Below are 17,300 nucleotides of genomic sequence, written 5' to 3' on the forward strand. Positions count from 1 at the left end.
ACCACAACTATGCTGACTTATCTGTGTTAAAATACACTTTTAGAGACCTTCAACCGTATTCAATTTTACATTTTTCCTATATCGCCCATCACCATAGTATTAAAAAGAGAAACTGTAAGCTGTTATTTTTATTAACCATTCATCTTTGGTATCCAGGTCACTACTAGTTGTACTGAACTTCACTGGTCTTAGGGCATCCATCACAATTACTAAAACTTCTAAAAATGTAAGGGAAGACTGTCCAAAGTCGACAGTCTCTCCCACTCCTTATACAAACCCCTGTTCCTCCTCTTCCTCCTCCTCCTCCACATCCCTTGCCTCCTCTCCACTGGAGAACGCAGTCAACTCAAGCAGACTTCTACACTTGTATTTGAGGTAAGCTAACAGAACTGGTCCCAATCCAGCAAACTTTATGTGCAAAGCTGACATCACATAACTAGAGCACTGAAAGGAATATCACCTCCCTATTCTGCAAAACATGTGTGATGTCATCTAGTGCAAAAGATACAAAGAACTCCAGTTTCATACCCCAATAGGGCAAGATTTTTCAAATATTTGATTATAATTCTGTGCGATGTTAAGACTATATACATTCCCTGTATAATTTAAGATCTTAAACACTTATAACAGAGTGGTAGCTGTGTTAGTCTGGATCTGTAAAAAGCAACAAAGTCCTGTGGCACCTTATCGACTAATAGATGTATTGGAGCATAAGCTTTCGTGGGTAAGTACTTCACTTCGTCAGATGCACTTATAGTTTTCCTCTTAGTAAGATCCAAAGAAAAGATGGGACCTTTACATGGGTAACAAGGATGTCTAGAGAGATAACAGTTAATGGTAAAAATAGTTTTTGGAAAGGGTAAAAAACCTCATTAGTCAGGGTTTAAGCTGGTCTCTAACTATTAAGGATTAGGATAACACCATTATGGGAGCAAGTTTTTTGCAACTTCCCCTGAGGCATCTGGTGCTGGTCACTGATGGAGACAATACTGGACTAGCTGGACCACAGGTCTGATCCAGTATGGCAATTCTTATGTTAAAAACATTTTACCTTTCAATTAATAACTGAATTCAAACAAATTCTATTCCTTACAAGGAAGCACATACTATTTTTCTTATTCAGATGCCACTTCGCATTATTAAGGTAAAAAGTATAATTAACTGTTTAATGCCAAGTTCAAACACACAATTCCTGAAAGAACTTACGACTACTTCCAAGTTCCTCAAACAGGAATTTCACTTTCTCCCACTCAGTGGAATTTCTCTTCTGGGGAACATCCAACGGAACGAAGGCACTATAACAAGGAAAAAAAGTTAACAGTTTTTAAAATTTTTAATAGTCATTAAAACTTCAGAACTGCAATAGACTGCCACTTAAAAGAAATATTTTAAGGGAAATCAATCTACCCCTGAAGAAAAAAAAAAAGAAACTCTTACCTCAAGCTGAATTATATATACACACAAAGAATGATTTTCTTCCAGACCAATTTTTCGTTTTAGTTTATATTCCTTCATACTAGCTATGCTTTTGTATAAATCAGTTTCCAATGTTGCAAATATTCTGCCTGCAAGTTATAAGGAGTATAATAGTGCTCTCTTCAGTTAAGATAGCTATTCTAAACAAGTAGTTTATTTTCAGTGTACAGCTCTGGGTTCTTCATACATAGAAAATAGTGGAGGGCATGTTATCAGATGCAGCAGCAGTGGCCAACTGCATAGTTGAGAGCGGGACTTAAGCATTTCAGTTATCCATTTAGTGTTGGACGGCATTAACTTGCACTTTTTTTATACTGCTGTAGAAAATGCTTGTTAAGCTAAAATAGTTATCTTCATAATACATTTTGGCCAAATTTGAATATCCAATACACAAATCTGCACAAATATAGTAGCTCACCATGTTTGAAATAAACTAGGTTTTTTTTCTAAAATGGCTATCTGCTTCCATTTTATTCTTGCAGTTATAAAGTCTCATGCTATATCATTTATGCTGACCCCATGGTCCGAGAACATGTTTTCTGACACCATGAGGTCTCACAAGAAATTCAAGTATAGTGTGATTCCAACTTCCATTATTGTTCCCAACACATGCTGTGCATTTGCAGCAACGGTGAACAGAGACCACTTCCTCACCTAAAAAAATAAAACTGAAAGCGTGTGGAAAGTTTTGAGCTATTGATTAATTTTTATTTTAAACAAAGAACGCAACAAATAGTCTTCTCCTCCCCAACCATCAACCATCTAAACACTAATATTACACTGATTGTTCGAGTGCAACTGTTTACTGTGCAACAACTTGGAATAGAGTTACTGCAAAAATAGGCACATAAAAAGGAAAATAATTCTGAGAAAAGTAAATAAAAAGGCACCCTTTTGCAAGCTCATCTTAAATTAACTGTATCCTTTTCTAGGGGCCAAGAAAAATACAACCTGAGATTACTTCTAGGGCTATTAACTATTTCAGTTTTAAACAATATGGTTAAACCAGAAGGAATTTGCTTATAACCCAGATATTTTTGGGACACAAACTATTAAGTGTGATTTTGGGAGGGGAGGGAGAAAACGACAGATGGCAGAAGGTGACTATTCCCTCTCACCCTTCTGAGAGGCACCTATACTGTTGGCTACAGGATGCGGCGTTAAAAACTAGTGGCCCTTAGCTGCTAGTAGGTTTATCCTGATGGGCTGTCCCTAGCAGAAAACAGAACCATGAGGGAGAGCTAGCTCCTATTTTGGATGTGACTACAGGATATGAAAAAACACAGTGATCCCTGCCCTGGAGTCTTCCAACCCTATCAACATCTAGGGTCTGTTATCCTCTAAGAGCTCTTGAAACTGTTTCAGAGTAACAGCCGTGTTAGTCTGTATCCGCAAAAAGAACAGGAGTACTTGTGGCACCTTAGAGACTAACAAATTTATTAGAGCATAAGCTTTCGTGGACTACATGCATCCGAAGAAGTGGGCTGTAGTCCACGAAAGCTTATGCTCTAATAAATTTGTTAGTCTCTAAGGTGCCACAAGTACTCCTGTTCTTCTTCTTGAAACGGTGTACTCAGACACTGAAGAAGGCCTAATCTGGTCCTCTGGCAAGACAGTAGCTCTGATGTTCTCCAGGGAGACTTATGGGTTTTCCAGGGTGTCTATCTTTCCAGTCATCCTTGTCAGGCTGCTCTATATGATGGTTAGGAAGAGGTGACAGGAGAGCCAGTGTCTTTGCATAGCCTGAGACATGGGCTGGTTGAGAATGCCAACGCTGGAATGGTGTCGGTGCCAAGGTTGAAGGTATGCCTTATGAGTCAGTAGGTTAAGTCAGTGTAGACGTAATTTGTCCTGAAGCTTCTAAGAGGTCCTTTAGAAAAGCTTGTATTAACACCACAGCAATAACTGGAGAGGTTCTTGCATGAGATTTTGCCAAGAAGCTGGTGGCTCAGGCAAAGGAGAAAGATTGAAGTTCACAGGTTTGCCTGAGGGACTTCATCCCATATAGCACTGGAGGTGCTCTGTGTTGGTCCTGGAATGAAAGGAGGGCTAGATGACAGGCCTAAATTCATCTTTCAGATGTCTGACTTGGCACCATACAACATTTTGATTAAAGACTAGAATTATCTAAAGTTAATATAGCACATAGCAATTAAAACTGGCTAATGGATAGGTCTCAGAATGTAACTATAAAATGGATGTTTCTAAACACATCCCATAAGGGATTGGTTCTTGGTCCTACACTATTGAACATTTTTATAAATGACCCGGAAGAAAACAATCACTGAAAGTTTGAAGAGCACAAAAATTGGGGGAGTAGGAAATAAGAGGACAGAACACGGATTCAAAGTAATCTGGATTGCTTCATATACTGGGTGCACACAATATGCATTTTAATAAGGCCCCCACTTACTAGATGGGGGATTATCCTGGAAAGCAGTGACTGACACATTTGGGAGTTGTGGAGAATAACTGGTCGAACACCAGCTTTCAATGAGACACTGTGGCCAAAAGGCTAATACAATCAACAATATGCTTAGACTGTGGTGGTTCATAGTGTGATGTTGCACTTCATATACTTTATGGAAATATGCTTATGAATATGACATAACTGGAATATGCTTTATGCTAAGTACCCCTTGTATGATGTCATTAGAAAGCTTGTAATCTACTAAGTGTGTTCATCCTATTTGTTTGCATGTATTATTTCTATATCTGGAGTTAGGAGAATAAAAAACTTGTATCACTGATGTAAACATATTAAGTGAAGGCCATTAAGGGTGCTCCAGAAACAATCAGTTGTAAATGGCCTTAGTTACTTGAAAGCCTTCCTGTGTATGTGTAGGCCAGCCCATGGGGAATGGAGTCTAGGGGTCTTACAGTGGCATGTGACCATGTCATCTGATAATGAAATCCATCTTAAATCTGGTACTTTTACCTTTAAGAGAGGGGTGAGGGCCCAAAGAGACAAAAGACTCCCGCCTTGTGCCAAAGCTATAAAAGGAGAAGGAGCAGGACAAAAGGGGCTGCCAATTGCGAGAAAACCCCTGCTTACCACCTGAGATGTCTACTGAAACCAACAAGGACTGTACCAGTGGAAAGGGTTGGGCCCAAATTAGAAAGGAGTCTAGTCTGTGAAAGAAGCTTATTGGAACATCTGAGGGTGAGATATTCCCTGTAATCAGTTGCTTAATATATTAAGCTTAGACGTGCATGTTTTTGCTTTATTTTGCTTGGTGACTTTGTTCTGTCTGTTATTACTTGAAACCACTTAAATCCTACTTTTGATACTTAATAAAATCACTTTTGCTTATTAATAAACCCAGAGTAAGTGATTAATACCAGGGGATCAAACAGCTGTAGAGGGCAGACAATTTACAAGTTTACCCTGTATAAGCTTTATACGGAGTAAAACTGATTTATTTGGGGTTTGGATCCCATTGGAAGCTGGGTGTCTGGGTGCTGGAAGCAGGTAACCTGCTGAGGTGTTTTCAGTTAAGTCTGCAGTTTTGAGGCCTGGACCAGGCCCTGTGTCTGTGTTGCAGCAGGCTAGCATGTCTGGCTCAACAAGACAGGGTTGTTGAAGTCCCAAGCTGGCAGGGAAAATGGGCTCAGAGGTAATTTCAGCACATCAGATGACAATCCCAAGGGGATCTCTGTGACCAAACTAGTCACACACAGTGCCAAATGTCCATAAGCACACTGTACAGCTCTACTCCAGGCATCACGAGCGCCACAGGATTATTAGTGATCTGGGGCAGCCAAGTTAATCGTGGGCAACTGCATGACCACCGCTAATCTGTGATTGGGTAGTGACTCCACCTAGCCTCAAGCATGACCTTCAAAGCTCAAAACGTAGGAACTTGTCTCCAAGATGGGCAACATAAGCAAAGAGGGCCAGCTGGACATGGCCAAAGACAACTTAAAGCCTCTCAAGGCCAATTCTCAGAGATCTATACTTCTTACTGTTTGCATTTGTCAATCTTATACCCAGTAGTCACCACTGACAATGCTTATGAAATGTGTCTGGCCTCCTGATTTCTTTAAGCAGCATCCATGTTTCAGATCCATATAAAAAGGAACCAAAGTATTTAGGTTTGATAAATATGTACTTTTGAATATATTTTCGCCTTCTTTTGGCTCTAGACTTCATGCAGGTCCTTCATGGATGAGGCTACTAAACCAATCCAAAGTAGAATATCTGGCTGGCTGCACACATTTGATGGCAGTTTACTGCCTAGATAAAGTCACCCATTACTTCCAGTTTTTCCAGAAGCACAAATCTCGTATCACAACTTTTGTGCCAAACACCATGGATTTTTGGTTTTGCCCAAGAACAGCTGCCTTATGCTGGAAGCTCTCCAGTCCATCTTTGAAATAGTCCTCCTCGGTCCAGATAAATTATCATCTGCATAATCCAGGTCACTAAAAGAAGTTGAATTGACACTTATACCAATATTTGCAGATACATGCTCAAGGACAATTCATTTTCCAACAGCATATGGCTGGGGCCAGGACACATCCCTGCTTCATCCTGTATCTAGTGTGAAGCCAGTCAGAGCTATGGGTCCCCCAACACACCGGTACCAGAGTCATTAAGTAGAACTTGAATCAACCTCCAGAGAACGTTGGAAAGACCAATGCCTTGTAGGGTCTTCTGCAAGACAGCTCTATTGACATAATCAAAGACTGTCTTTAGGTCTACGTATGCTGTTGTCAAAGGCTAGCTGAATTCACAATGGATCTCAGATAAGCCTAGTAGCAAATCCCAATTGCTCTGGTGACAATATTTCACAAGGAGAGGCTGGAGCATGGTGACTAGGACATACGTGGTGACTTTTCTAGAACAGGGAGCAGAGAGTTATTGGCCTATATATACACACTGCATGCTATGTGTGGGCCTTTCCCCCTATAGAATGGGATAATAATCCCTGCCTTACACTCAGTTATCTTCCCAGTAATCCATGCCCTAACAGAGTTGGTGTAATGCTACAGTTATGGGCTTGACGGTGCACCTGCGAATTTCAGGTGTTATGCTATCAAGTCGTGCAGCACACCCGCTTTGCAGTTTTTAAATGGCAGAACAAACCTCTTCCAAGGCAGGTACATCTATGTAGGTTTTGGGGTCAGACTGTATCTACTGCTAATGCATCCAGATCTAGACATGGAGATGCTGCAGGATGGTTAAGTGCAACCTCTTAATATTCTTTCTATCCACAAATATATACAAGATAAAGCTAGAAAACGCTCTAGGAACACAGAGGCAGAGTACAAATCATCCTGCAGTGGCTGAAGTGTGACTGATGGGTGCACTAATATAGAACATCACTTAGAGTGCTCATGCACCTCCCAAACACTATGGCTTTTGAAGGCAGTTCCATAGCTCAATGTCAGAGGTACCAGATCCCACATGCAGGAATACACAGGTGCCCTTAAGGAAATATTAATACCAATTCGTACTGTACATCAAGTATTAGGAGGTTCTCTTCCAGGATTGATGGTCTTCTGTAGATCAGAAGTTCTGCTTAGCAGGACCAAAAATCTAGTTTATTGAATAGAGCAGATATTTATATCATGTGACAAGAGCTAGCACTAGCAGCAGAAAAATGTTCTTAAAAGAGACAAATAAAATGAAGCATACTCAATTAGATCAATTAAGGCATGCCATTATTTGCATACATTCTTCACATTTACAGACATTCCATCTTAGCAGGTAGGCATCCTGGCAGAAATCCCAGCATGGTCCCCCTTCCAGCAACTGACTGCAGGGATGCACAATTCTCCTCTCTAAATCAGTGCCCTGGAATTAGCTGTTGGAGCTCCAACCATCCAAATCTTTTACAGCTACTTTGAATCACTATTTGTCTGGTAAATTTTGAACCCTGCTTTAAACCATCTGATAGTAAGTAGGAAGCTCAGTTTTAGCAAGTCTGACTAGCAATTTGAGAACATCATCATCTGCTAATGTCAAGTCTGACTAAAAATGCAAAGGGCAATAAAGAATGTTAAGGTTAGAGCTACCAACCTTATCAAACTTTATACTATGCCATTAATACTTTCAGGACCAATACATGTTTCTTAGAACTAGTCTTAGAAAAGGGATAAAAAAAGTCAATCCATGGTCCAGGAATACTTGACTCTCACCCCTATTCAGCATTATCCAAGCTTTAACTTACTGGAGATTGCAGCTGCATCTATGATCCCCCTTTACTACATCTACATACTTAGCTAACAGTATGAAAAATGCCACTGTTTTAAAGATGCACTATGAAGAAAAAAGTTTCTGTAGTTCTTTACTCCTCTTCTACAATATAAGAGATTGCCTTAAACTTGAATGTTTAGTTGTTTGCATTTGAAATAAAGAATATTAAGTCCTCACAATCCTCTGTTCACTGATCTCTGAAGTAGGTAATAAGATCTTCAGAACTTATCTGCATTTGGAAAGCACCCAGCATGTGTGACGCTTCCATAATCTAAATAAGGTTATTTGAAGTGTAAAGAAGAAGAAAAAAAAAATCAAGAAAATCTTGAAGTCTTATCAGTTATTCTACATCAAAGAAACAGTAATGGGAAGCCTTTTTTGCTTTGAAGTTCACCTTTACAGGTTAAAGAAACACTGCCAACTACTTTGTCCAAAAACATTTCACCAAAATTGGTAGGAGATGTAATATTTAGAGGTCCTTAAATTGCACATATCCCTAACTTTTGAAACCCGCACATTAACTGTCAGCTATTCAGAGCAGGGATCATTTTTACTAGGTATTTATACATCACTGAGTATAACTCTATATTGATTTTTAGAAGGTTACACATCAGCATGTTATCTGAGCACTTCCCCCCCAAAAGTAAATAGGGTCCTGGCCCCATTACAGCTCCTGGACAGTAATGTAAATACTAATAAAGCTTGAGGAACAACATTCGCTAAATTAGGGATGTAAATATTTTAAAAGTTAACCGATTAAACCGAGAAGGGCTGGGGCTGCTCCGGCCGGTGGGGCCCGGGGCTGCTGCTCTGGTCGGCCGGTACAGCCCGTGGGGTTGGGGTTGGCCAACCCACGGGGCTAGGGCTTCTCCGGCGGGCTTGGGCTGCCCCGCCCTGCCAACGGCTGGGGGTTAACGGTTAGGCTGGGTTAGTCAGTAAGACTAATGCTTACCCATTAACAGTTTACTATTTTACGTTCCTAAACTAGATACTGAAACATTTTACATATGCCAGCTCCTACAGGAACCAGAGTGCACAAGCACTGCAATTTGCGTCATTCCTTTGCTTTTAGTTGGGAAAAAAACAAGCATTATCTGTATTTAGAGATGCCTTGAAAAAAGTTTTCTAAATATCAAAAGCAGCCGCAGAAATTCACTTGCAGCTGTCATCCTGGTTTCATTCTTAAGAAATTAGTCTCTGCATTTTCAGTCTACTTTTGGGTTGATTGGGCTTCCTCTGAGCAAAGTTAGTGGCACAGTATTAATTGCCGCAGAGGCTGCAACTCTGCTGCCTTTCAAAGCAGAATCTAAAGCGGTGGCACTGAACTAGTATAAGCCATGGGACAAAAAGGGCCATGGTTAAACTGCATTAAGCATAGTTGGTGGAGTACAAACATCTGCCTATTTATCTATAGCAACTCCTGACTTTCAGTCAATAAAGTTTCAGTCCTGGGCACCTACTGCAGAGAGTCAGCTATGTAGTTCATATTGCAAATCTAGCAATGAGAAGAGTTCTTTTCATCTGTGATCTAAGCAGGGTTTTAACTTTTTGATCCAAGTGGTGAAAAAGGTAGGGTCAACTATCTATTGTACCTCACTTCACTGAGGAAGTGGACCATATGAAGATCTCTGAATCCGTCAGTCTGGAAAGAAGGTGGTTGCTATGCTTCCAGGAACAATGGAAGTAAGTGTCATTTGCAGGAAACCCTCTATAGCCCTTTCACTTGCCCCAGAGATCCCATCCCATCATGTCCCTTGCACCAAGTCTCATCCCCCCTTTTACTCTTTTCCTTAACCTCAATCTCCCCTGACTTTCCTTCACAACACAAACATGCTTTATTCTCGCATCTTAAAAATACCCACCCTTAACCCTAATTTGCCTCTAGTTAACATCCCATACCTGAACTCCCTTTTATCTCTAAGATCTCGGTGAATTTTAACAAATTCTAGAAAATGCGAGTTCTGCAACACTAATGCATTTTGTAAATTCATGTCTATTGCAACCAAAACAATTCAGCAAAAATGTCTGAAAAATTTAATGTTTCAAGATTGTGAAATAAACTTTCCTCAAAATTACTTGAAATTCTTGAATTTTGTTTAAAGAATTTTAAACATGAGAAGTCAGACAATTTCTCCTCTTTCCCTCAAAGTTTGTGATGGTACTAAAGGGCTCGTAAAGGAAAAACAGAAGGGTATGAAAGACATCTTATGTCTCACCTGCAAACAAAACCATCTATATATTGACTACTCACAGATCTACCCCTCTGCTCCAGAATGGTCCTCTCCTGTCCAAACTTTGTGCATGTTTATAAGGAGCTCTTCCCGAGCATGAAGGGCAATATGGGAGAAAGCACTGGAGAAGGTGTTTGTATGAAGATTTATCAAGTGGGTCATAGAGGCCAGTGTCAACTTTGATTGGCTAATGACACTGGCCTCCATCACCCACTTGTTAAATCTTCATATAAACATTATCCTCCAAATCTCTCCTTAAAAATTCTCCTTTTCTGTGATGCCTACAAAAAAGAAATAGACTACTGGTACACTCAGATCACTATCATCTTGACTAATATAGTAGTCACATCATTTCCTTATACTCCCATCTGTCTGCATCCCTCTATTGTCCCTGGAGCAGAAATAATCTGTTCTATTCTTATACAGCACCTACCACAATGGTGTCTTGGTATATGACTAGGGCTCCTACATCCTATGGCAGCGCTGATCACCACAGTCACCGCTACCACAATAATAATATTAGATTCCAAAACAAGGTGGATGGCAATCTTAGAATGAAGGAAGACTCTGGTACTGTGCTTCTTGAAAACATCCAGAGTGCTACTGATAGCGGCCCTGTGTTGACATAAGTAACATGCACACCTAGTAACTGACAAGCAAAAGGTATCAGGAGCAGAAAATGCAGACAAGCTGGTGATCTACCTCAGCAGCTGAAGACACTATAGAAAAAAGACTGAGGTTATATGATCAGAAAACAGACTGTTTATATTTGTGGTTATTCTGACCTAATATTTAGGTATATTTCATTTTCAAAAGAAAGAAAAGATAGAAGTAGCCACTTGAGTCCGTGGCTACTAAAGCCTATTATACACTCATCTTCATCAGTCCATGCGCCCCTGATCATGTGACTGGGACCAGGAAATAAAGCCTCGTCTATTATTGTGTGTCTGAATCATAGCACAACCATGCATCAGCAGTGAAGCCCTATCTTCAACCATATATTGAACTTGAATTCTTTTAACAGAACTGCAATACATTTCAAGTCTTAAATAAACTTTGGTTTGCTACTATAATGAAAAAAATTAACATTTGGCCGTCTACCTGTAAAGTTCATCTATATTTTGGTGGCAAAGCAGGTAAAAATGTGAACTAACATTACAAACTTTCCAAGTTTTTCGGATTTCACTGAAGTCATTCTATTTAGATGAACTGCTCAATCCAGAAAGAAGCACATATGTCCAAAAGAGCAGCCAGAACCATCAATTCTAGGATTTTCATGGTTCTGCTAGACATCTGGCCAACAATAAATCTGAGAGAAACTAAATTTGTGCCTTATGATTCTATTCTATCATACTAATTTAATCAATTTTTCAGATGGCTGAGCAGAATTGTTTGGCATATTCAACATCAAAGCAACATTGTAGAAAACTTCATGCGACAAAAAAACAAAACAAAAAAGCTAACTAACCCCCAACTGCTACTGTCAAGCACACTTCTGGGAGAACACTTAATATTATCCACAATAGTCTTTTGAATCTTAACTTATTTTATAATTCCAGCTACACTGGAAAATGTCTTCAGTATTCAATTCCTCGTTTGGTAGTTGGCCTGAAACACAGGACTAAGCTAGAGACAATTCATTAAATGCTTGCTTCATTTGAAGGTCAGAAAATACAGAAGGGAAAATATAAACTGCCTTGAGGAAATGTCAGACATAATGAACCCTTGCTGTAAGGTTTCCTGTTGTCAGCCTTCCCACCCCAAGCTCTATTTAAATCCATTATAAAGAGACTCCATTTAACTGAAGCTCAGTGGACAGAATCTCCTATAGTCTTAATAAAGCAGCACAGCTGGAAAACCCACCTCACTATTGCACACTAGAATCACAAGTTTCAAAAACATGAAACCACTTTCGTAAGTATATTTTAAATCTTAGAAGTAAAAGTTTTGCAGGGAATAAACAGAAATCTGAGGGTCTTTGCATATCCCCAATTAAGCAATTATAATATTTTAAGGTCAGAGGGGATGGCATCTACCCTGATTTCCTGCAAAATGCAGAGCATAAAATATCACTCAGTAATTCCTTCCTCAAGCCCAATAACTTGTGGTTGAACTATAGCAGGGATCGGCAACCTTTGGCACACAGCTCCTTTGGCAAAGCGGCGGCCAGCACATCCCTCGGCCTGCGCCGCTGCCCGCGCCACTTCCCGCAACCCCCATTGGCGTGGTGCGGCGAACCGTGGCCAGTGGGAGCCGCGATCAGCCAAACCTGTAGATGCTGCAGGTAAACAAACCGGCCCGTCCTGCCAGAGTGCTTACCCTGGCGAGCCGTGCGCCAAAGGCTGCCGATCCCGGAACTATAGTATTATACAGGCATCCAGCCTTAAGACTTCAAGCACCAGAAATTCCAGCATGTCTCTTGAGAAGTGTTCCAATGGTTTGTTACACTTCCTGGGAAAAATTTGTGACTATTCTACTCGGATCTTGTCTAGCTAAGATGGAGTTAGACTGAAACTTGCAATTGTTTTTATGTTAGCTAAGCCATAGTAATAAGTTTCAGAAACAAGCTAAAAAGTTACTGCTAGTCTACTAACACCACACTTTTGAAGGTCTTAATCTTAAATATTAAAAATAAGCCAATATTCTTGAAAATAAGTTAACTGCTGCTTTGCCAATAAATCAAATTTGTGAAGTCCAACATTGTTCAGGAGAATTTTAGGGATGGAGATTGGCATTTATCAAGCACATGCAACATGTAGATCTCTTCTCCTTCCTTGAAGAAAGATCAAACCACTCTGATGGGTATGCCTTATACCAAGCACAAGTTATTTGTTTGTATTACAGTATTAGAGGCTCCAATCAAGATCAGAACCCATCATGTGCTAGGATAAACAGAGGAAAACAGTTTCTCCCCAGAAGCCAGCAAGATGGCCAACATTTCCTTACAGTCTATCTGCATACAGAAGTAAGGCTGCCCTTAATAAAGCTGGCTCCCACTTTTCAATGAGACTGAAGCCATGCCCACATGTAAAAGGGCTGTTACGATGGTTCAGCGTGTTAGACAGGACACAGACTGTGGGGAACAGCAGAGACACAAAGATATATTGGGAGAGGGGAGCAGAAGGCAAATTTAGGTATTACGTGGGATGGGGGTGCAGTAGTATATGGAGAAAAAAGGGAAGCCTGCAAGAGAAGCAGTCAACAATGAATCAAGGAGTGCCTCTGATGCTGCAATTTTCAGGGCTGGCACACAAGTAGAGCAACCTGTGAGAGCTTTGGGGCAAATGTCAGATCTGCCCCACCATGAACTGTGCCTTCATCTATAGTCAAAGAGCAGAGAGGGTCCTGGGGCAGCAAGAGTGTGTGTGGGGAGGGGGGGGAGAAGAGGTAAGAAACCAAGATATGGAATGGCATACTGACCACTATGGTAGGAGCTGGGCCAGGAATCTGAGCCAGGAGTCAAGAACAGGTTCAGAATAAAGAGTTGGTCTGGGAGACAGGTTGAAGCAAGGACAGAGGTGAAGTAGGATTGGGAAGAATGATGAAGTTAGAGCACGGCTGGAGCAGGCTAAGGCCTATGGAGTCTGTCACCACTATCAATCAGGGGAGAGTTCCAAGCCATGAAGTGACATTGGGCAGACTGAGCTGCTGTTTCTCCTGTTTGACTCATATACCTTCCTTGAGAGTCACCAAACTGGCTCCCGTCTTCTGGATGGCTGGAGCCTAGCACAGGAATGACTCATCACTACATATGGATTAATCAGGCTCTACTTCAAGGATGACTCATCACCTCACAGGGTGAAGTGGCACTGCAGAGGAGAAGCTCCCAGACAGCAGAAGGCATGGGAATGAGGAGTCAGTGCTGCTGGGTCTGAACAACTGGGGGGGGGAGGGAGGAGAAGGATGGTATGTTTGAATTAGGTGACATGAACAGAAGCTTTCATGTGCATGCACTGCAATCTGACAATATGCATGTTTTGCCTTGGTATTCTATATTTGTTACCTAATATTTTCTTTTAACAGTCACTGTCCTTTAAACATGACTTCACAAATTACACCCAGGCAACAAGATGGGCTTTCAGCTAGTATGAAATAAAACGTGTATCTATGCCTTCAAGAGTCTTACATCACTGCAATAACAGAGTAACAACCAACCACCCCCCCTTAACTTTGAAGCTAATTTGCATGCAATTATTTCATTGATTGTAATGAGTCAGTGATATGAAGGAGACTGAACAGCAGACTGATTACCTAGCTCACCTGCCACAGTTATCAAAGCTTGATTCAACACTCATACAGTTCAATACGAACTCCCCAACGCAACCCATAAATAAAATCAACAGCCTCCCATACAATTACCCAAACACAAAGTCCCTCACCTCAACATGCACCCTGAATTCACCACTCGCACAAAATAAACCCATATCTCCCGAGTCAGTTTATGATTTCTTAGCGCTACCTGCCTGGAGAGCCTTTGCCCCCAGCTGGAATCTAGAACTTTCCACCCCCATGATAAACTTGAGTGGCAAAGCTACAGGTCATCACTATTCAGACAGAATGCAGCAAGTGCATGTTAATCTGATGAAACAAGAGAGGGGAGTACAAGGGTAACAAAGATAAAAAACACTTAGCTATGCAGAGTACCAATGTGCAAATCAAAATGACTTGAAGCAAATTACTTTATTAAAAAAATTATATATATTACAAAAATAAAAAACAATACCTCGTGTCCCTATTGGCCAGCTAACTAGCCATTTTCTGTTGGCAGTTTCCCCTGTAGGGATCATGGTGTAAATGGGTCTTGAGGAGGGATTTGCAGGAGTACAAGGGTGTGGTTTTACAGAGAAGTTAGGAACTGGTGTTCCATGCATAAGGGGCATGTTGATCCTTGGAAGGTTTATGCTTATGTTCAAAACTAATCTATATGTTAGGAAAAGCTAAGATGCTGATATTAAAACTGTAATGTAAAGTGGGGGGGAAATCAAAGTATTTAAAACAGGTTTTGCAATAAGTTTGAGACCTACAGGGTCTGGTAATCAGCATAAGACTTCAATGGTTAGCATGAAGCCTGGACAGTTAGCTTAAGTGTTTGACCTAAGATTATAAAATATGGCAATAAGCATCTTGTGATAAACAAACAAAAACAAAAACAAACAAAAAAAAAATCACAAAATGAGCTTGATTTAGCATATTTTTAGGAACTTTTGGGTACATGTAAAAATGGAGCAAACCCACACTTATGTATCAAAACCACTGGGAAACTTATTGATGCGAACAGTTTATGACAGCAGTCAGAACCCTAATTATGGTCCCCTCGAATGCCACACATGTGTAGAGGGCTGAGACTAAGTCAAATATGGTCCCAGACGTGTGAAGTAAGGAAACTGTATAAAAAATATATATATAAAGAGGTGCATGGCCAATGTTTAATTGTGATACCAGAATGACAAGATGATAGAAACGTGCAACATCATTCCCACTTACGAGGCTACTCTACTTAACTGGGTTTTTTCTTCACTTCTGATGAACGCCGCAAGATGAAGTCATTTGGCTATACCTACCTTACTCTTACTTTTCTACAGTTGCAATTCTACTTGTTTGTATTTAAGAATTGAATAAAAGTCTTCATGTCTGTGTGTGACTCACCAGTCTCACTTCTTGTAAGTACTACCTAGCCACCTGAGTAAAGAATCTGAATTAGTGACTTGCACAATTTCGCCCCCCAAATTAATCTAGGGCTATAGGCGGCATGGAAGATAGTCCATGTGTCCCACTAGCACTTTCAAACTAATAGGTGATCAAAGCTGAAATAGCTGGTGCAATGGGACTGTGGCAGAGGTGAGGAGGTATTTCATGGTAAAGTACAAGACCACATATGTACAGAGGGTTAGTGTCTGAAGGTTCTTAAAAATGAAACTTGTATTTGTCTATTTCCACTGGCTTCTCCTTTTTACACCACAACAAAGTGTTAACATGATCAGAATAGGTGAAGTTATCTTAAAAGCAGTATTTTGAATGTGCCTCTGGAGCTATAATGTGGGTGCTAGTTAAAGCCAAACAGACGGAGGTTGCAGTAGTAGACAGAAAGCTATATGGGCCTGACAGAGTTTTAGGACTCTGCGCTAAAAGAGAAACTGAATTTCAGATGCTGCAGAGGAAGCAGCAGCAGAATGATGTTGAAGTAGCCCAGATATGTAAGCCTAGCTAGAGAGAAGGTGGACATCCATGTCACGTATCTAAGCAACAGGAAAGATTAATGTTGTCCATAGTGAATGAGGGAGTGGAGGGTAAGAAAACTGGGGAGGAAGACTAGGAAATCAATTTTGCCGAGATTAGGGGTGGCAGAAAATAACCAGATGATTATTGTGACAAAGTGGGATACATCAGGGTCAAAATGTGAATTTCAGTTTGTATTGGAACCTCCATTTTTTACTGTAACCTTCATTTTGTGCAGTGTGCTGAGCACATGCCTAACGCTATGCAAAATAAGCCTATTCCAGTCAGCCACATTACCCAAGAAACATGTTTGATACCTAGTTAAGTGAGTACAATGGTAAAGGCAGGTCTACACTACAAATTTGCACCGAAGCAGTCTTGCTGCTGTAGCTCATCTGGTGAAGATGCTATAAGCTGAAGGGAGAGAGCCCGTCAGCTTAATTCCACCTCCACAAGAAACAGTAGCTATGTTGGCGGGAGAAGCTGAATGTTACTTCATGAAATGGTAAAAGGAAAAGAAGAATGGGTCAACAACAAAGTCCTTAAAGACCCTCATGGAAAGAGAAGGCACAGAAGATATCAAAGAAGTAAGAGAAAAGCCACCAGAGGAAGATGTAGTTGCAAGAGCTAAGTGGAGGACAAGATTTCAAGAACCATGGCATTATCAGCAGTGTCAAAAGCAACCTACATGTCAAGGAAGGATAAAGCAGAAGCCATTAGATTTGGCCAGGAGAATGTCATTCAAGACCTCAGGGAAAGCGGTTTACTCAGTGAAGTGCATAAGGCAAAAGCCAGGACAGTTTGAGAAAAGGAACTGATGGCTAAGTTGTAAGTGGTACAACCTAAGTTCAGAGAAGTAAAGGAGAAATAAGGATAAGCAATAGTGGAGTGGGATGTGAGGTGAACTAACTTTTTTAGGATTGAGAAAAGCCATGTTTTACTATAAAGGAGGCAACTAATGTATCAAGAAACTAGGATGGCTCAGTGGTTTGAGCATTGGCCTGCTAAACCCAGGGTTGTGAGTTCAATCCTTGAGGGGGCCACTTAGGGATCTGGGGCAAAATCAGTACTTGGTCCTGCTAGTGAAGGCAGGGGGCTGGACTCGATGACCTTTCAAGGTTCCTTCCAGTTCTAGGAGATAGGATATCTCCATTAATTTAAAAAAAAAATTAATT

At 40.7% G+C, this 17,300-nt stretch overlaps 1 protein-coding gene across 5 annotated transcripts in view; it reads right to left on the minus strand.

Moving 5' to 3' along the window:
• The window catches only part of LMBRD1 (LMBR1 domain containing 1), a 216,375-nt gene that overhangs the window by 153,052 nt on the left and 46,023 nt on the right, over window positions 1–17,300 (minus strand). For all 5 annotated transcript variants that reach the window (XM_005280088.5, XM_065587944.1, XM_042848855.2 and 2 more), the window contains exon 6: window positions 1,207–1,295. In XM_005280088.5, the coding sequence (XP_005280145.1) occupies window positions 1,207–1,295 (89 nt within the window). The remainder of the gene's footprint in view (window positions 1–1,206; window positions 1,296–17,300) is intronic.

Source organism: Chrysemys picta, chromosome 3 (genome assembly GCF_011386835.1).
Source record: "Chrysemys picta bellii isolate R12L10 chromosome 3, ASM1138683v2, whole genome shotgun sequence".
Lineage (NCBI taxonomy): Eukaryota > Metazoa > Chordata > Testudines > Emydidae > Chrysemys > Chrysemys picta.